Here is a 19995-nt window from a genome sequence, read left to right as displayed (position 1 = left end):
CTTCCTTGCAGTGTCACCAGGCTTTGGGCCGTCTTCGACTGCTTTCCCAGGCCACAAGCAGGGAGCTGGGTGGGAGACACTTTCAGAGTTCTGAAAATGAACAAGAGAAGGCCAAAGCATGCTTTTTTTTCAAAGGGTGTGTTCCCAAAGGGTCAAGTTTAGTTGAAATCGTTGTGTCTAAAATTAGAGGGATATCTCCAGTGGGAGTTGAGGTGCTGTCAGTCTTGTGGGGGTGAGGGCGGATCGATGGGGCTGAGACACGGTAGGTTGGGGGGAAAACTGGCTGATCTCCCCTTCTAGAAGTGGACCCGCCACTACTGTGCCATCGCCGACGCCAAGCTGTCCTTCAGTGATGACATTGAGCAGGCTGTGGAGGAAGAGCCGCCCCAGGTAGGCGCAGACCCCGCTGGTCTGGTCCTGCTGGCTTGACTGGCGTCCCACAAGAGCCGTATCCAGAACTGTGTGTGGCTCCACGGCACTAAAAAGATTGCCTGTTTGGGTCCCCAGGGCCTGGCTGGCCGGCTGGCCCAGATGCTTGACCGGTCAGGTTCACGGCTCTTTGCTGCTCTCTGAGAGGTCCCCCTGGCCTTGGATCTGGGCTCCCGGGGCGTGCTCTTGCACTCTCACCCCACCCCTGCAGCTGCCTGGGGTGGACGCCCAGCGTGTCAGGACTCAGACTTCCTGAAGCACATGATTGAGGGCTGCGGGGATGGTCTCATGACGGGAGTGGGTTGCAGGCAAGTGGCTACAGCCCAAGAGCCCTCTTGTATGTGTGGCCTGTCCAGGATACGCCCCTCACGGAGCTGCATTTTGGGGAGAAATGGTTTCACAAGAAGGTGGAGAAGAGGATGAGTGCCGAGAAGCTGCTGCAGGAGTACTGCGCCGAGACGGGAGGCAAGGACGGCACGTTCCTGGTGCGCGAGAGCGAGACCTACCCCGACAAGTACACGCTGTCCTTCTGGTAAGCTGCGAGCCGGCCCGGCGGCCCAGGCCCTGAGCCCCAGGCCTCCTGGGGGAGTGAGCTGTGCTGGGCGCCCACCAGTGTGTACAGAGTTTGAAAAGTACCCGAAGACCCTGGGAATTGGGATGGAGGACATCTCGATGTGAAACAATTCATAAGCAACTAAAAAAAGTAGTCATAAGTGAAATGTGAGTTTTTAAGATGAGGGTCTGGTGCAGTGGACTAGAGGCTAAAGTCCTCGCCTTGCATGTGCTGGGATCCCATATGGGTGCTGGTTCTAAACCTGGTGGCCCAGCTTCCCATCCAGCTCTCTGCTTGTGGACTGGGAAAGCAGTTGTGGATGGCCCAAAGATTTGGGACCCTGCACCCGTGTGGGAGACCCAGAGGAGGCTCGGGCTCCTGGCTTCAGATCAGTGCAGCACTGGACATTGTGGCTGTTTGGGGAGTATATCAGTGGATGGAGGATCTTCCTCTCTGTCTCTCCTCCTCTTTGTATATTTGATTTTCCAATAAAAATAAAATAAATCTTTAAAAAAAAAAGAGATGAAGATGGGATGTGCCCCTGGGAGGTGTGGACCCACCCGCCTGCCCTCCTCCTGGTCCTGGAGTGTGGGGTGAAAGCCTGGTGGACTCCCTCAGCCTCGCTGCCGCCTCTGGCATCCAGGGGGCGGGGCAGAGGTGCCCTCGGAGAGCAGAGGTGGTGATGTCACGAGCTGACATTCGTCCATTCACTCATTCATCCTGACCTCCATCACTAAATGTATGGAGCTTGCTGTCGGCCAGGTAGAGTAACTCGGTAGTGAGCAGACGGTCTCTGGAAAAGTCGTCGTGCAAGGACTCTCAGTGCCCGGCACACGTCGGAGACACGTGGCCAAGCTAGTGTCCGCGTGGCGCGTGTGTGCCCCTGTGTTCTCTGGTGACTTCAGTCAGCAATAGTGTCGTGGTTCTTCTCCTGGGGCTTCCCTTGCAGGAAGGTGTGTCAGGGAGCTGGAGATGGTTGAAGGCGTAAGGAGACTGGGTTCTTTGCGAAGACCACTCCACCCCACACACAGGCCTGCGGCATGCCCAGGTCTTGCTTTCTATGGGGGCTTGTGGGATCCGTCTCCATGGAGACCCAGGGGTGACTGCATGCTTGCTGCTGTGCTCAGTGTGACAGAAAAAATGCCATGGATTGTGCAAGTTTGTGGTGGAGGGAGCTTCGGTAGGGTAGTGTTGGTGTGCGGGAACAGATGTGAAACTCGGAGAGAGGGCCTGATGCGATGCTGGGGACAGTGAGGGCTGACACAGCGGGAGAAGATGAGACCTGTGGCTGGAAGTCGGACCAGGAGCTCAGGAGTTACCGAGCCAGTGGCAATCCAGGCTCATCCTGCACATGGTCGTGGTCACTCCTGGGAGCCACTCTCCATCCAGAAGTTTCTGTTATCCTGGCGAAAGCACCAGACCCTGCAGACGCATTGAGTCTGTTCTGGGAGACCAGGTGGCTGCAGTGCAAGTCGTCCTCCGGGCCCTGGCCTGGGCTCTCTGCGTCCCAGGCACTGACGGCCCCCCTTTCCTTGCAGGCGATCCGGCCGCGTGCAACACTGCCTGATCCGCTCCACCGTGGAGGGCGGCACTAAGAAGTACTATCTGACTGACAACCTCAAGTTCACCAGCGTCTACGCGCTCATCCAGCACTACCGTGAAGCACACCTGCGCTGTGCCGAGTTCGAGCTGCAGCTCACCGACCCCGTGCCCAACCCTAACCCGCACGAGTCAAAGCCGTAAGTCTCTGGGGTCGAGGAGGGCAGAGGGAGGCACGCAGCCGGTGGTCAGGCCTGGCCGTCACAGGAGCTGGTCCTGGGGCTGCGCTGGGCCCCTGTTGCCCTGCAGGCGGGAGAGGATGGCGAGTAGCCGCACTCCTGTGCTTCCTTCCGACCTGTGTTCTTTCCTCCCTCCCCCTCCCTCCTTCCCTTCCTCCCTCTTTCTCTACCTCGCCCTGAGGTCTCCGGCTTTGGTTTTGGGCCCACGGCATGTTTCTGCTGCTTGGAGCTCTTTCCTTGTGTGTTGTGACCACAAACAAGGAAGAAGAGCTGGGAGGGGTCTCCTGCATGTCTTCATTCAGCAGAGGAGCTGTCAGAGTGTGCCTGGCCACAGGTCAGAGCATTCTGGAAGTAAAGTTAAAAAAAATAGGCCAAAATACACATTCTTGTGGAAGTCAGGCACTTCCCCAGTCCCTTTCAGCTCAATTCCCTTTTGGCTTTTCTTTTTAAAGTTATTTTGTTTTAAAGACAGAGTTATATAGAGAGACAGAGGGATGTCCCTTCCACGGGCTCACTCCCCAAATGGCTGCCATGGCTGGAGCTGGGCTGTTCTGAAACCAGGAGCTTCTTTTGGGTCTCCCATGTGGGCGCAGCAGCCCCAAGCACTCGGGTCTGCCTCTGCTGCTTTCCCAAGCACATCAGCAAGGAGCTGGATTGTAAACAGAGCAACCGGGACTGGACCCGGAGCCCATATGGGGTGCTGGTTCTGCAGGCAGAGGACTAGCCGCTGCACTGGCCTCTGGGTTCCCTTTTACGGCCTTTTCACATCTTAAGAAAACTGTTGCTCTGGCATCGTCGCCGGTGCTCCTGCCTCTCGTGGTCTGAGTGGCTGTGCTTGCAGGCTAGGGTAGCCAGGTGATGCTCAAAGCCAGCTTATCCTCTCGCTGCAGGCTGGTGCCCTAGGTCTCCTGGTGGGCTTTTCCAAACTTGCTATTCTCCATGATGGTTTTGTCTGGGGTTGCCCCTCTGAGGGTTTCAGGTTCTGGGTTCCTGGATCTGATGACCACCTCCCTGCTCTGTGGTGGTCCCTGTCCACCTAGAGGGCTCTCACCTGCCATGTCCGCTTGCCCCGGGCTGCAGGTGGTTCTATGGTGCGCTGAGCCGCGGGGAAGCCGAGGACATGCTCATGAGGATCCCGCGGGACGGCGCCTTCCTGATCCGCCGGCGGGAAGGCAGCGACTCCTACGCCATCACCTTCAGGTAGGAGGGACAGGTGGGGAGGCAAGGCTGCAGCTTCAGGTGGAGGCAGGCCCCGGGGTGTCCTCTCCCACAACCTGGACAGGCAGATAAGAACGGAAACAGCAGTCATGGCCCTGCAGCCCCTCTCAGGGCTGAAAGTCTGAATTCAGACTCTGGAACTTCTTGAGTGCCCATGACAGGTCCACACCTTCTCCCTGCTGGCTCACTGCCCAAGTGGATGCAGTGGCCAGCGCGAGGCCAGGAGCCCCAGGAACTCCAGCTGAGTCTCACACGTGGGTGGCAGAGACTCATGCACTTGAACCACCATCACTGCTTCCCAGGCGATTTGCAGGAGGTTGGCTCCGGAATGCAGTAGCTGGGATGTGAACTGGTACTCCACAGTGGGATGCTGGAACCGTCAAAGTGGCAAGCACAGTGCCACAACACTGGCACCTCTGTATCTTTTGAGAAATGTCTATCTAGACCCCTTTGCCTGTTCTTAAAATCAGGCAGTTTTCTTGTTACTTGAGCTCCTTGTATCCTTAGTGAATTAGTCCTCTCATATGTGGTTGGCGAAGGCGGGTTTTCTCTCTGCTCTGTTGGTTGTTTCCTTGGCTGTGCAGGCCCTTCTTGGGTTCGTCTGGTCCCATTTGCCTGTTTTTGCTCTTGTTGCAAAATCATTACCCAGGCCAGTGTCATGGGGCTTTCCCCCTGTTTTTTCCTAATAGCTGTACAGTTTCAGTGTTTGACTTTGGTCTTTGATCTGTTTTGAGTTGATGTTTGTACGCGGTGTGAAATGATGCTTGAACTTCCTTCTGCACGTGGATGGCTCCCGTCCACAGCACCCACAGTCCACAGCACCCGCCGTCCACAGCACCCGCGGTCCACAGCACCCTCTGTCCACAGCACCCGCGGTCCACAGCACCCTCAGTCCACAGCACCCGCTGTCCACAGCACCCGCGGTCCACAGCACCCGCGGTCCACAGCACCCTCTGTCCACAGCACCCTCTGTCCACAGCACCCCCGGTCCACAGCACCCGCCGTCCACAGCACCCGCAGTCTACAGCACCCGCGGTCCACAGCACCCGCGGTCCACAGCACCCTCTGTCCACACCACCCTCTGTCCACACCACCCTCTGTCCACACCACCCTCGGTCCACAGCACCCGCAGTCGATACCACCCGCGGTCCACAGCACCCTCTGTCCACAGTACCCGCAGTCCACAGCACCCTCTGTCCACAGCACCCTCAGTCCACAGTACCCTCAGTCCACAGCACCTGCGGCCCACAGCACCTGCGGCCCATACCACCCTCTGTCCACAGCACCCTCTGTCCACAGCACCCGCAGTCCACAGCACCCTCTGTCCACAGTACCCGCGGTCCACAGCACCCTCGGTCCACAGCACCCGCAGTCCACAGCACCCTCTGTCCACAGTACCCGCGGTCCACAGCACCCTCGGTCCACAGCACCCGCGGTCCACAGCACCTGCGGCCCACACCACCCTCTGTCCACAGCACCCTCTGTCCACACCACCCTCTGTCCACAGCACCCTGTGTCCACAGCACCCGCAGTCGATACCACCTGTCATTCAAGTACTGTCTGCAGCATTGTATGATCTCCAGTCGACTTCCACTTTCACTGAAAGTTGATTGACTGTGTGGATTTGTCTCTATTCTGTCTTGTTAATGTGTCTGTTTTTGTGCCATTACCATGCTGTACTGACTCCTGTAGTTTTTAGTATACTTTGAAGCCCCACAGTGCGATAGCTCTAATCTTGTTCATCTTATTCAAAGTTGGCTGTTTGAGGTGGACTTTATTATTTATTTAGGTAAGATTGTGTTAGCTGTCAACCTTAGACACTTGCTTTTTCAGTGCTTTAAAGATCTGGTTTGGTAGTTTTTTTCCTACGTCTTGTTTCAGAAGGATGAGGAAATTACATCCTTTTAGGGAAAAACTCGTCGTTGTGTTGGTTGGGCCACTGAAGACAGTTGAAGGGTTTGGGCCTCGGGTTGCAGATGCACGGCCTGACTTGTAGAGTTAATGTGTCTGAGTCAACATTTAACGAAACGAGTGGTGGTCACGTGTCAGTGAAATACCATAAAAACCAATGGTGGGCAGATTTGACCAGGGCCGTGGTTTGCAAATCCCTATGTTGCTTCCAGAGTTCTGTAGTTTGGGACGAGGGAAGGGCAACGTACCGAGGCACTCGGCACCATTTCTTCCTAGTTTTCTAGATCTCGCTTGGGTTCGCCCCCTCAGTGTTGCTGGTGCTCCACGGGAGGGCTGTGCTCTGTTGACTTACTTAGCCAGTCCCCGAGGGTTGGCATTACAAACTATTGCTCAGCTCTGAGGGACCACCAGCTCTCAGTGTCTCAGCCGCTGTGGTCTCCCCCTTCCAGGGCCAGGGGCAAAGTGAAGCATTGTCGCATCAACCGCGATGGCCGACACTTCGTGCTGGGGACCTCTGCCTACTTCGAGAGCCTCGTGGAGCTCGTCAGCTACTACGAAAAGCACACGCTGTACCGCAAGATGAGGCTGCGCTACCCCGTGACCCCCGAGCTGCTGGAACGCTACAACATGGTAGGAGGCTGGCAGCACAGAGGGCACAGGGAGGGGAATCAGACACAGAGAGCATGGATGGGAAGGTGGATGAGCAGATCCAGAGTGAGCGATGGCTGAGGACTATGAAAATTCCACTGCTGAGGGACACAGGTCACGGGCAGATGTCAGCCCGAAGGCTAGGGAGGAAGGAAGCTGCCGTGGCTGGGATGCAGTGAGCCCAGGTAGAGGGGAGTTACTAAGGAAGATGGCGAACAGGGGGCTGGGCTCTGTGGCCCCATGTGGAATCCTATTGGATGGATCCCCGCTTTGATTGCCAAGATTACCTGTCCCAGCCATGTGCCAAGAGCTGCTCTCGAGGCTGGGAACTCCAGGGTCCATGTCGGCTCCTGGGAGCCGTGGCTTCTCCAGGGTGTCCCATCACATAGTGGAGATGTTTGGGGGGCCATGTGATTTATAGGGATGCCCTGGACAGGGTAGGCACAACAGGACACTGCTGGGCGTGCGGCCCAGAGAAGGGAGCTGGACCCTGCAAGGCCCTAGGAGTGTGTGGGCCCAGAGAGATGGGAAGGGAAATGTGGCTCTGGGCAGGGGGAGTGGCCAGGAACAAGCCCTGAGCTGACAGGGACAGGAAGGTAGTGGGGGGCCAGTGCGGTGCCTGTGTCCATGCTGTGTGGCTACTTGCTCAGAGGCTGTTTGGGGACAGAGATGCCCAGTGGGCTAGGAGGCCGAGTGCATGCCTACAAGTGACTCAGCAGGCCTGGCTGCAGGGGTGGGAGGGCGCTGCTGTGATTAGGGGTGGTCTACACATTTGGGAGAGTGGCCATGTAGCTCCCTCTTGTCTGCCAGGAGTTGCAGGGGGTTGTAACTCCTCCACCAAAGAGGAGGCAAGCCCACACCCCCACGGCCCTTGCTCGAGGGACCGGTGTGCAAGCATGAACTGTCCATTCCTTTTCTTTTATTCTTTATGTTCTCTTCTTTCAGGAAAGAGACATCAACTCCCTTTATGATGTCAGCAGGATGTACGTGGATCCGAGTGAGATCAACCCCTCCATGGTACGAGCACCGTCAGGTCCCAGGGTGGCGCGGGTACGAGCACCGTCAGGTCCCAGGGTGGCGCGGGTCCCACCCCACCTGGTACCCCCATGGCTGCTTCCCCAGGGCCAGGGAACCGTCTGGAAAACACCCCCTTCCCTCCTTTCTTTCTTTGAGAAGATCTGATGATTGACAAGATGTTGACTAGTGGCAGGGAAAGCGTTAATGCAATGCTACTTAGATGCCTGCCACCTTCTTGCTAAATCCTGAGTCGCCTTTGGGCCACAGGGCTTCTGTCTCTTTCCTCATGTTTTGTATGCTGGCACAGCCTGTGGCACCTCTGCACCTGGCCAGTATAGCTCATACCCCTGCCGGCCCCTGACTCTGTTGGGTGTTCTCCTGCAGGGAGGGGTGGTCTATGCCTTAGCCCCCCTCCCTGCCTTGCTCTGGCTCAGTTCAGCGTGAACAGGTGGGGTGGGAAGAGCAAATTCCCTGTTGGGGGCACAGTCCTTGATTTGGAAGGAGCCCTGTTGGTGTGCTCTGTTGAAATTCAGAGGTGGAATTCTTCTTGTCTTTTTAGAATGTCTAATCCTCACCTAGTGCACATCTCCTTTGGCAGGACGTGAAGTGGGCAGGGCGAGTGCTGTGCACCAGAAGGTTCAGGGGTCTGAGGTGGGGGCAGAGCATTTACGGAGCAGGGAGGAGTCTTTGTGGTAAGGCGAGTGGTCCCGTCCCCCGCAGGCTTAACTTGCAAACTCGGGGGTCATGGCCGTGTCTGTCTTCCTGGTCGGCTGCTGTCCCTGGAGGTCAGTTGAAAGGGCCTGAGTCGTTTCCCCTCTGCGATGTAAGTTCCTGAAGCAGAAGCTGCCAACTCCGATGTCCATGCAGGCCAGCGGGCAGCAGGAGTGAGTGGAACTGTCTGGAGCTGCCGTACAGTCTCCAAGCTCTGCCCTGACCGTGACTGGCAGCTGCTGGCCATGGGCCTCCCGTTAGTCAGATGGCGGGGTCACCTAGAGAACACACACCACAGCTTGGGAGTGGCCTTAAGCAGTGATGCTGGTTGGCACCTGCCAAAAGGCCAGGACTCATCTTGGATTCTCAAGCCAGAAACCTCCCAGTCTTAAAAGTGGCAACGAGGCCAAGTTCAAGCAGACAGATTTTCCTGACTCCTCTGTGAGAGCTGTGCTGGGCCGGGAGACCTTGGGCAGACATGGCCCTGGACCAAGGACACAGAAGGAGCCCCGGCCTGGTCCCTCCAAACAGCAGCTCCTGCAGCCTGGCTGCGGCACCCCTCCTGGCCTCTGACCCGGGGTGAGATGTTGGCCTGCACCACCTCCCACACCTGCCTCTGTTGTCTTCTGTGTTGGCTTAGGTGCGATTCTCCCACTGTTCAGCTGAGCGAACTCTCAGGCTGCACTCCTAGGCGAGGCACAAACATGGCGATTTCAGCTTAGGAAGGAAATGGGCAGAGCTTGCAGAATGTTCTGGGTGTCTCGCCAGTGGGGCTGTTTCCGTAGCTCTGGCCGTTCGGGCCATTCCTTGTCTTGCTCTCTGGATGTATGCAGGCTTGCGTGCCTGAGCCTTGGGGTAACTTTTGCACTGATTCCTTTAGCTAAGTCCCCGGGACAGACAGAGGAGGATCGTGTAGGAATAACCTCAACTGTGTGCTCAGCTACGTCACTGGCAGTGCAACCCTAACCAACCTGCCAAACACGTCCTGTTTCGGTGCCCACTTTCCAGATGAGGAAATGGAGGCACATGGAGGCTGGATAATGGCTTGGGAGGAGTGAGGCTGGAGTTTGGAGTCAGGAGACCAAGGTGCTGTGCTGCATGGGGACTCAGTCCCTGGTGGGTGGCTTCTTTCTGTGTGGTTCATGAAGACCCTGCTTCCACCCCAGGGGCCGAGTCCTCCTCCTGAAGCTGTTACATGCCCCTCGCTCCAGCCTCTGGCCGTGGCTTCCCGGGGCCTCCGGGCCAGTACCTCTTGCTGTCAGACTGGAAGCAGGGCATGCTGGTTGAGTCTGCTTTGTTGCAGGTCAGGAAGAGACAGAGAGAGGCATTTCAGGTCACCTCTGGTTGGGCTTTCTCCCCCACCCCCCAGACCATCAGGAATTATCATAGTAACGGGGGTGCAGCCCCTGACCATCTGGTTGACCTGGGCTCTTGCCTCGGTTTCATGATCTGTCAGATGGGCATAATAACCCTGGTGTGAGGACTGAAGGACTGACAATCCCGTGATGTCAAAGTCGGGGTTTCCCTTAGTCCTGGTCTCTACTTGCCAGGCAGCAGGCTAACGCCAACTCACTAGGGAGACGTGTTCTCTTGAGGCAGTTCTGTCTGCCTTATGTCTGCCAACACTGACCCCTCCTGTGGGTTAAGTTCAAGGCGAGGGCCCTGGTTACCCTTCAAAATTGTTGGCATCCTGCAGAGAAAGATCAGGGACCAAGGGTGTGCCTTGGGGGAAAGTGGTGAGGCACCCAGCATGGCCAGGGAATGTCATTGCCCTTGAACTTGTGTTGTTGAGCAGAGGTAGTTGGGCTTAAGCTGAAAGGCATTACCGTTTATTTGTTGAAAAAAATTAAGCAGTATTAGGACGCTCCCAGAATTCCTTGGCCCTTACGGGGACGCCCCATCACCACCCTTTTTGGGTGCCTTTGCAGTGCCAATCTGTTTCCAGCAGATGGCGCTATTACATCGCTGCTGAAGCCTCTGCTCCCTGATGAGACCCAAGCGGAGCTGGTGAAGGCTGGGGTTCTCGGCCCTGCCTGACCTGTTCCTTCTTGTCTTCCCTGGAAGCCGCAGAGAACCGTGAAGGCTCTGTACGACTACAAAGCCAAGCAGAGTGACGAGCTGAGCTTCTGCCGCGGTGCCCTCATCCACAATGTCTCCAAGGAGCCTGGGGGCTGGTAAGGCTGGTTAGGGTAACTGGGCTGCCTGACCAGGGACTGGTGAACTTGGCTTGTCCCTTCCTGGAGATGCTTCTGCTACTGACTGCTTCTGCCCGCTGTGCTGGGCCGAGTTCCTGGGCATGTGGATCAGTAACAGTTGGCGTCACCGTGGTGCCATGTCAGGTGTCTGCTGGCATCCATCTCATGCCATGGCATGTCATAGATCTCTGAACTGGCAACAGCAGCTGCTGCCAATTGAGGTCTTAGCCTGTGCCAGGGTCACGGTTGGCTCCCTTGCTGAATGTTTATGCCAGCTGCATGGATGCAGCAATGAGGCTTTCCTCAGGCTGCAGGCTGGTGCAGCTGCTGACCTGTGCAGGGTTAGCCCAGTGCACAAGCCTGGGCATTATTGCAAACTAAAATTCTTACGCTATTGGTTAGCCCCTTGCTGTTGCTGCTGGCCCCATCTTACACTGGAGTAAGCCTTAGGGCAAAGCCACCTGAGTTCAGAGTTGCCTCTTCCTTTTATCTCTTTACCAGTAAGACCCCGGGCAAGCAGTATTGTGGGGTGAGAGCAGTGTGAACTGGCTGGTGACCGTGGGTCCAGGCAGCAACACGGGTGTCGTGAGGATGACTGGGCCTGGTGTGGAAACCTGAGCGGAGCTGGCCCTGGGCGTGTTTGTGTTCTGAGCGTTTCACTTGGGGTGACTCACTCCATGCACACTCGTCTCATGACCTGTACCTACGGAGCAGGACGCTGAGGCACGGAGGCCAGATGCCACTTGGGGACACCACAGGCTGAGGTTTGAGCTGACCCTCTCCACTCGGATGCCAGCTTCCTCCCCACGCTCCTGCAAGGGGCCCTGAATCAGGGCTTTTTTGTTTTTTAGACTTGATTCCATAGCTGGATTCCATGCCTGCTATTCCTGGAATAGCAGTGGTACCTCTATTAGCGGCAGCAGGGGCTTGGGGCTGCCCAGTTAGACTTTCCTGTTGATTTCTTCCTGCCCCTCCCCCCATAGCCCTTGGCACCCTTCTGCCTGGCCAGTTTGCCAACCATAGTGTTTGTACTCCACTCCACCCTCCCACCGCCTTTGCTCCCTGTGCACCTGTTTCTCGCTGGTGACCTGGCCAATGAGTGTGGCGCCCAGGAGCTTGCTCTAAAGTGTGCCAAACATGGAAGCCACATGCTTTCCCACAAATCTTCCAAATTTCCCAGACTCTCGACCCGAGATGCATTCAGAGGCTAGCAAGAGCCTCTTCTGCAGGGTCCACAGCGGCGTCTCATCCCAGCTAGGAAGTCTCTGAGAGCTGTACTGCCACCTAGTGGGCATTCTGCATGAGAAACCCCTTGGCTGCGACCACCTCCTGCGGCCGCCTGGCCACCTGGCCGCCTGGCCACCTGCCTTCCCCAGCGGCTCCAAGGCAGCACCTAAGGAGCAAAAGGAACTTTGCTGCCAAGTGTCGATTCAGGGCATGCGGTTTCCTTGCAGGTGGAAAGGGGACTACGGGACGCGGATCCAGCAGTACTTCCCGTCCAACTATGTGGAGGACATCTCCACATTCGATGTGGAGGAGATGGAAAAGCAGGTGAGTTCGTGCCCTCGGTCCCTGCCAGGCATGGCTTGGGGAAGCCCCTGGAACCACCCAACGCTGGATTTGTATGTGTGCTTGCTACATGTGGTCTCTGTGGAGCTCCCAAATAGGGCAGACGAGTGACAGGGAAATTGGGGCTGTCCTCAAACCGCTGCAGGTGAAAGTCGCCGTGACAAGCTAGTCACAGTTTAATCGGGTTGTGCTGAGCTGGAAGGCTTGGAATATGCAGCACAATTCCCACTGCAGCACAGTTCGCCCTTATTTGGAGCTGCCTGTAAATGAAACACGCCGAGTTTGGACAGCCAGATGCCCCAAGTGTGCTCAGCATGGATGAGTCTGCTCTGTGTGAGCCTGCGCCGGCCTCCTCTGGTCCAGCAGGTTCCAGGAAGGACCAGGGACAGCCCCCTCACACCAAAGCTGGCAGCTTTGTAATGAGGTCTCCAGATCCCAGGGCAATCTGGAAGGGCTCCCTGGAGGAAAGGGCATTTGAGACTTCAAAGTTAGAGTCCAACTGACAGAGAGAATGACAGCTGGGAGGAGCGGGTGTGTGTCCAGTGAGCTTGGCCTAAGCAAAGAAGTGCCTTCACCATGTCTGGGCTGCGTGGCTCTCCGCAGCACAGCCTGGCTTGGTGGCAGGGACTGGGTTAATGCCGATGATGGCTGCGTGTATGATCTTGTCGGCCCCCGGCCCCCTTCATCCTCGAGACCAAAATGCTGTTGTTTTTAGTGGGCCCTGGTGTGGTTCCAGTGCGGCGGGAGTTGGAGATGGGTCAGCTGGTGGGGACCTGGAAAACCTAAATATACCAGGTTGCATGCTTGCTGTGGGATTTACAAGGCCAGGGCTCCGGGAAGGCGGGGCCTCAGCTGCCTGCACCTGCACGCTGCTGGGTGCCCGTCGCCTGCACGCTCCATTATTCAGAGCTCTCCCCATGGACGCTTCCTGTAATGAAAATGCATTTTAAACAGTTCCACAGGCAGTGTCTGCTAAACGGTGTGCTTTGGAAAGCTGGTTGTCTTTTTATTATTCCCCTTACGACTGCCATGAGTTATGTCTTGTTTCTTCATAGATTATTGAAGACAATCCCTTAGGCGCGCTCTGCAGAGGAATCCTGGACCTCAATACCTATAACATTGGTATGTGCACACACGGCTGCCCCGGACCCGATCCCAGAACCGCCTAGGCAGGGCGGGTGGATGATGTGCCAGGTCCTGGCTCAAGTTGGGTCTTGGGGCTGGGCTAGTTCCTGATAGCCATGTTAACACTGTTGGTTGCTGGGACTCCATGGGCTCACCACTTCTCCTCTCTGGTTCTCAGCTTCCCAGGAGCTCTGCTGGGGATCCAGGGATCCGGAAACCCAGGGTGGGGGCAGAGGGCAATGAGGGCGTGCCCCGGCATGGTCTTATCCGGTAGGCTGTGGGTGTGAAGAGCAGAGGGCTTCATAGAACCACGAGCCGGCCTGCTTGTAAGGGCTCCAGGGCCAAGCAGAGCCGTTGTGGGCAGAAGGCCCCAGCAGCCTTTTCCGGGGGCAGCCCTTGTGGCTGGCACAGGCATCAGCGTTCCCTGCAGCCGTCAATTCATGAACCCATGCTGCCTCTGAGACAGCAGGGACGCCTGCGCCTGCTTCCCTGGCCTTGGGACCTTTTTCCTTCCATTACCAGCATTTTTCTTGCAGCGTTTATTCCCCCCGCCCCCGCCTGTCTACCCTTCCACAGTCCAGCTGAAGTGTCTGCTTAGGGCCCAACAGAGTCTCTGCAGTCTCTGCAGGTCAACAGAGGGGCGCAAGCCACCTGCCTGCACAGGGCTCGGGGGGTGAGTTGGGTCGCTCTCAGCCGTAGCCTTGCCACACTGGTCTGTGTGCCCGTTTGATCATGCTGCATGAGTGTCTCCTGGAAAGAAAAAAAAAAAGTACCTGCCGGGGGAGCAGATGCAAGAGTCCAATAGGAGATACTAAGCGGTGGTCCACTGGGAGCGTGCGCCCCTCTGAGGGCTCGGGAAGCCAGTCACATTGTCCCACCGAGTTTTCCATCTCTCAGCCTACATCCTGTGTTGCAGGCATTCCGGGCACACACAGGCCATCCCATGCCTGCTCCTGGCTTCCAGCTCCTGCTGGCATCCTCGGGGTCCCTGGCTTGTGCCTCCTCCCTCACACGCCGCCTCTGTGGTTTTCCTGTCTCAGGCCTCCCTCTCCTTTCCTTCACAAAGACAGGTTTACCCTAAGTCAGGGACTGTCTTGGGTTGCAAGCCTTCATTCAAGCATGTCTGCCAAGTCCTATTTTATAGACAAGGGTACAGTCACAGGTGCTGGGGACTTGGGCCCAGCCTGTGTGAGGACTCAGCTCGTGGGTGCCTGAAGCAGCAGGGTGTGTTGGAGTCCACACGCTGCTGATGTAACGGCGCCACCACAGTTGGTGCCAGCCGTGGATGTGGCGGCGGCCAACTGCTTTGGCTCCTAGAATAATGCCCTGACCTGCATCAGGCCTGCCCTTTGTGGCCTGCCCAGGGAGCTGATCAGGACTCTGGTTCTCTCCCAAAGTGAAAATCCCACAGGGCAAAAACCAGAAGCAGTTTGTGTTTGTCCTGGAGCCCAAAAAGCAGGGTGACCCCCCGGTGGAGTTCGCCACAGACAGGGTGGAGGAGCTCTTCGAGTGGTTTCAGAGCATTCGGGAGATCACCTGGAAGATAGACACCAAGGTAAGCCCTCTGCTCACCTGGGCACGGTGGGCATTCACAGGCCCCTGGCACTACGCTGAGGCTGTGAGCGGGTGGGGCAGGTGCACACAGTGGGAGCACCTCTCGCTCGCCCTGGCTCACTCTCAGTAGAGAGTGGGACCTGCATTTCTGGGACCTGGAACAGGCTGTGGGGACACAGCCAGCAAGACTGGTCCGTTCCTATGGAAGAACAGACGCTTCTCACACCCCGTCTTCTGAGTTAGCTGATGGGCAGGCTGTAGACAGGGAAGCCCTGGGCCCTGGGCGAGCAGCCAGCCTCACTGCAAACCTCCTGTTCTTGCCAGCACCTCACACCTCCTCCATGCACGTCCAGCCGAGGGCTGATGGCCCAATAAGGAAAACCCAAAGCAGTCATTCCCAGCAGGAAGGGAATGTGCTCCGTAAGAAAGGACTGGGTCTTGGCTGGCTGTGTCCATAGCCTGTTCCAGGACCTGGTGGCTGATGCTGTGTGGGAAGGAGGCAGGGCTGGGAGGAGGCACAGCAGGGGCTTGGAGCAGGCTTGAGGCTGGCCAGCTGTGGAGGTTGAGCTCACTGCAGCTCTGTGTCAGGTGTCAATTCACCCTCTTTCGGAGGGCGTGTGGGCTGGATGAAACGAGATCTCCTGGCAGACGGACCAGGTGTGTCACCTGAGGTTATGCATGCCCTTGCAATGACACTTTTGCTCCCCCATCTCAATCTTCTCACTGTTCCACACTGGCCTGTGGAAAGTGGTGGTCAGCAGTGGGGAAAGGGGTTAAGTGCATCCTTGCTTAGGTAGGGTTCAACGGGATGGTGGGTCCTCCTCCCAGGAGAAACGCCCCGAGTCTGTGGCCTGGGCCCAGCCTCAGAGAGAGAGAGCGCTCTGATCAGTGCAGTTGGAGAGGAGTGGCCTGTGTTTCCAGGACACAGGGCCTGTGCTGTGCACAGCAGTGGCTTTAGGCAAGGGAATTGGGAGCAGGTGTGAGTGTGGGGTTCCGGGGTGCTTGCCCCAGTGGCTGCAGCTGACGATGCCTACCCCCACACAGGAGAACAACATGAGGTACTGGGAGAAGAACCAGTCCATTGCCATCGAGCTGTCCGACTTGGTCGTCTATTGCAAGCCGACCAGCAAGACCAAGGACAACCTAGGTACCATCTCCCCAACCCATGGTGACAGCCCTGTGATCTTTGGAGTTTGGCACCAGCAGAGGGGGCAGAGGGGCAGAAACTTGTTGCTGAATGCGTCCCCAGGGCGGGTAGCCATGGCTGCTCAGCAGGCAGCTTAGTGTGTGTGTACAGAAGCCTGCAGATGACACATTGGTTCTCATGGGGCTCCCCCTTTGTGACTCCCAGGAGAGATGTGTTCATCTTCTGCTGGCCCCAGCTCTCCAGGCTCTGGTGATGCCCCTTGGGCTGGCCTGATGACCACCCCAATGTGAGCTCCTCAACCACGGCTGCAAGGTTCTGTCACCAAGTCCCACGTCCCAGAGCCTAGGGCCTAGATATCCTTGCAGTCATTAATGGGTCCTTCACTGAGGAATCAGTCTTCTAAACATCCTTCACCGTGTATCAAAGACCTTGGGCCTTTGCTCTTCACCTTCTACTTTCTGGGGGCCTTTGGAGCCCTCTGTGGGCTCGCAGGACACAGGCGTGCAGGAGCCGTGCCAACCCCAGTAGTTCACCAGGGAGAGGGGGCAGAAGTCAGGACTGGCCTCGATCAGGATCTGTTCCTCCATTGGAACATGCCAAGATGAAATAGGTCTCCACCTGCCCCCTGGTAGGGACCCTGGGCTGTTCCCTGCATCTTCCGCTGTCACCATGACCCCTGCCTGCTTCTTGATAAGCCCAGCCTGACCCCGAGGCCCTGGAGGTTTTCTTGTTCAAGGATGTTGGTAGTTTCAAACAAATGGCAGTATTTCTAGACTGAAACTCATCCCCTGTGTGCACTGGGGATCCTTGAGGGCAGCCGCCACTGCCATTACAACCCCTGGGTGTCGTGTCAGAGCAACGCCTGGTTTCCTTTAACCCTCAATGTGTGAGCAGCTGCTGTGTCAGCGTGAGCTGAGACCTAGGCTACACGGTGACCGGCTGCTCTGTGTGCAGAAAACCCTGATTTCCGGGAAATCCGCTCCTTCGTCGAGACGAAGGCTGACAGCATCGTGCGGCAGAAGCCCATCGACCTTCTGCGGTACAACCAGAAGGGTCTGACCCGCGTCTACCCCAAGGGCCAGCGGGTTGACTCCTCCAACTATGACCCCTTCCGCCTGTGGCTCTGCGGCTCCCAGATGGTGGCGCTCAACTTCCAGACTGCAGGCAAGCGAGGGCGGGGAGGTGTCATGGTCCCTCTGTCTCCTTTCCATCTCCCCTGCTTTCTCTCCTCTCTCTCCTCTTCCCGTCTCCCCTTTTCTCTCACATACTCCCCTCCTCCTTTTTCTCTTCTTTCTCCCTGTCCTCTCTCTCTCCTCCCTTCTCTGTCTCCTCTGCATCCCGTTCACAACGCCCTTCTTTCATTCCCGGTCCTCTCTCCCCCCTGACTCACAGCAGGGGTCTGCTTTGCTTTCCAGACAAGTACATGCAGATGAATCATGCCTTGTTTTCACTCAATGGGCGGACAGGCTATGTCCTACAGCCTGAGAGCATGCGGACTGAGAAGTACGACCCAATGCCCCCTGAGTCGCAGAGGAAGATCCTGATGACGGTCACTGTCAAGGTAGGCCCAGCTGTCCTGTAGACGCCCCAGTGTTTGCTTCAGGAAATGGGTGTGGGAGGATTTGCCCAAAGCTGTCTTGGTTCAGAGTACCTGTCTGACCAGAAGAACTGGGGACGTGGCCTCTAGGCCTCAGTGAAGAGGACTGCCCTTACCTTTGGCCAGCTTCACAGGCAAACAAAAGTTTGGAGATTATGCTGCTCCTTTCTGGAGCCCAGGTGACCCACACTCCATAAAGAGCCATTAGGAACAGGATGCCAGCCTCTGCTCCACCTGCCTGGTGCTGGGCAGCCCCACCTCATAGTCAGAGCTGGCCTTTCACTCCACCCTGCCCAGCACAGCACTGGGACCCAGCTGGGGAGCTTCCTTGAGTTTAGAACCTAAACAGAAGTTCCTGCCTCCTGCACTCAGCAGGTGCACCTCAGACAGCCCCACACTGTCGTCTGTGCCCTAGGTCCTGGGTGCCCGCCATCTCCCCAAGCTGTGCCGTAGCATCGCCTGTCCCTTCGTGGAGGTGGAAATCTGTGGAGCCGAATGTGACAACAACAAGTTTAAGACTACAGTCGTAAGTAAGTTGTCACTACTTGCTTTGTATTTGAAAGAAGCAGAATCACACGTGGGGAGGCTGTTTAGTTTTTTTTTTCCTTGAAAGATTTATTCACTTACTTGAAAGACTGTCACAGATGGAGGGAGACAGATTTTCCATCTTCCGGTTCACTTCCCAGATGGCTACATCAGGCCTGGGCCAGGCTGAAGCCAGGAGCTTCCTCTGGGTCTCCTGCATGGCTGCAGGGGCCTAAGCACTTGAGTCATCCTCCACCGTCTCTCCAGGTGCACAGCCAGGGAACTGGACCAGAAGTGGACCTTGAGCTGAGGCCTACATGGGCTGTCAGCATCAAGGGTGGGAGCTTAACTCTCTGTGCCACAATGCTGCCCCAGCAAAGAGTCATTTCATCAAACTGTCAGTCCTTGCCCTCTATGCCATGACTGTTCCACCTGGATATGTGTAATGAGTTGAAAGCTAAGAGGCAGAGGTGTAACGTGGGCACAGCTGACCCAATCCAGAGGACTTAGCCCATGCTGGACCCCTTTACCTCTGCAGGGGCTTGAGGACTGCTGAAGCCCCAGGACCCCTGTGTCTGGCAGAGACAGCACAGAGCACAGCGCTCCACTGGTCTGCTGCTGCCTTGGACCATCTCCTCAACACACTGCTTTTGTCCATTTTTTTCCACTTCTTGGATTCCTGCGCTGCAGCCAGGGGCTCCCTTCTCCCCTGTTCCCAGGAGTCCAGGGCTGCCGCTGTAGCTTTTCCACAGGCATGTACACAGTGGACAGGGAAAGACCTGTGCTTTACTGAGGTCTTGGCATAGATAATGGCTTATTTTGTGTGGCTGCTGATGGAGGCAGAAGCCATGAATCAGGAGTGGGCAGGGCAGGGTGGCCTTGACTGAGCTCTGGCCTCCTTTTCCAGATGATAATGGCCTCAACCCAGTCTGGGCTTCCACCCAGGAGAAGGTGACATTTGAGATTTATGACCCCAACTTGGCATTTCTGCGCTTCGTGGTTTATGAGGAAGATATGTTCAGTGATCCCAACTTCCTCGCTCATGCCACCTACCCCATTAAAGGCATCAAGTCAGGTAAGGGCCATTGCGATGACGTTCGGTCCCAGCCGCTCTCCTTGGTTTGTGCTGCTGGCTCTGGTGGCTGTGCTGCAGGAGTGATGGCATGGCCTAGAGCTTGTACTTCGCAGATGCAAAGCCAGAGGGCTGTGAGAGGCTGGATTGGTACCTGGTGGTCAAATTGAGATTTTATTTATTTTTATTGGAAAGTCAGATATACAGAGGAAGAGACAGATCTGCCATCCGCTGATTCACTCCTCAAGTGATGACAATGGCTGGAGCCAGGAGGCTCTTCTGGGTCTCCATGTGGGTGCAGGGTCCCAAGGCTTTGGGCCATCCTTGGCTGGTTTCCCAGGCCACAGGCAGGGAGCTGGATGGGAAGCAGGGCTGCTGGGATTAGAACTGGTGCCTGTATGGGATTCTGGGTGTGCAAGGGGAGGACTTGAGCTGCTAGGCCACCACGCCAGGGCCCTCAAGTTGAGATCTGTAGCTGCTGTAGAAGTGATCAGCTCCTTGAAAAAAAACTCCAGTGAGTTTATAGAATTTTTGAAAGTGCTTAAATCCTCAAAGTCCTCACCTTGAATGTGCCAGGATCCCATATGGGTGCCGGTTCTAACCCCGGCAGCTCCACTTCCCATCCAGCTCCCTGCTTGTGGCCTGGGAAAGCAATTGAGGATGGCCCAACTTGGGATCCTGCACCTGTGTGGGAGACCTGGAGGAGGTTCCTGGCTCCAGATTGGCACAGTGCCAGCCGTTGCACTTACTTGGGGAGTGAATCATTGGGCAGAAGATCTTCCTCTCTATGTCTCCTCCTCTCTATATATGTATCTGACTTTGTGGTAAAGATAAATAAATTTTTAATTGAAAAAAAAAGTGCTTAAATCCTCTGGTTTTAGCACATTAGAACTTTCCATTTTTATAATTTGCTCTGATACTCTGAAAGGATGCTTGGTTGTGAGCC

The 19995-nt window shown here is 56.4% G+C and overlaps 1 protein-coding gene across 3 annotated transcripts in view; it reads left to right on the top strand.

Annotated features, from left to right (window-relative positions):
* Positions 1-19995, top strand: part of PLCG2 (phospholipase C gamma 2) — a 114322-nt gene that overhangs the window by 78810 nt on the left and 15517 nt on the right. For 2 of the 3 annotated variants that reach the window (XM_040982311.1, XM_040982313.1), the window contains 15 exons: positions 301-390; positions 786-961; positions 2521-2721; positions 3841-3960; positions 6339-6519; positions 7483-7554; positions 10330-10439; positions 11915-12011; positions 13085-13151; positions 14552-14709; positions 15753-15855; positions 16810-17019; positions 17271-17416; positions 17868-17982; positions 18885-19052. In XM_040982311.1, the coding sequence (XP_040838245.1) occupies positions 301-390; positions 786-961; positions 2521-2721; positions 3841-3960; positions 6339-6519; positions 7483-7554; positions 10330-10439; positions 11915-12011; positions 13085-13151; positions 14552-14709; positions 15753-15855; positions 16810-17019; positions 17271-17416; positions 17868-17982; positions 18885-19052 (2014 nt within the window). The remainder of the gene's footprint in view (positions 1-300; positions 391-785; positions 962-2520; positions 2722-3840; positions 3961-6338; positions 6520-7482; positions 7555-10329; positions 10440-11914; positions 12012-13084; positions 13152-14551; positions 14710-15752; positions 15856-16809; positions 17020-17270; positions 17417-17867; positions 17983-18884; positions 19053-19995) is intronic. The other variant, XM_040982312.1, reaches the window with a different exon arrangement.

The sequence above is a fragment of the Ochotona curzoniae genome, unplaced genomic scaffold (genome assembly GCF_017591425.1).
Source record: "Ochotona curzoniae isolate NIBS_2020 unplaced genomic scaffold, NIBS_Ocur_1.0 contig_3622, whole genome shotgun sequence".
Lineage (NCBI taxonomy): Eukaryota > Metazoa > Chordata > Mammalia > Lagomorpha > Ochotonidae > Ochotona > Ochotona curzoniae.
This window is presented reverse-complemented; position numbering and strand designations above follow the sequence as displayed.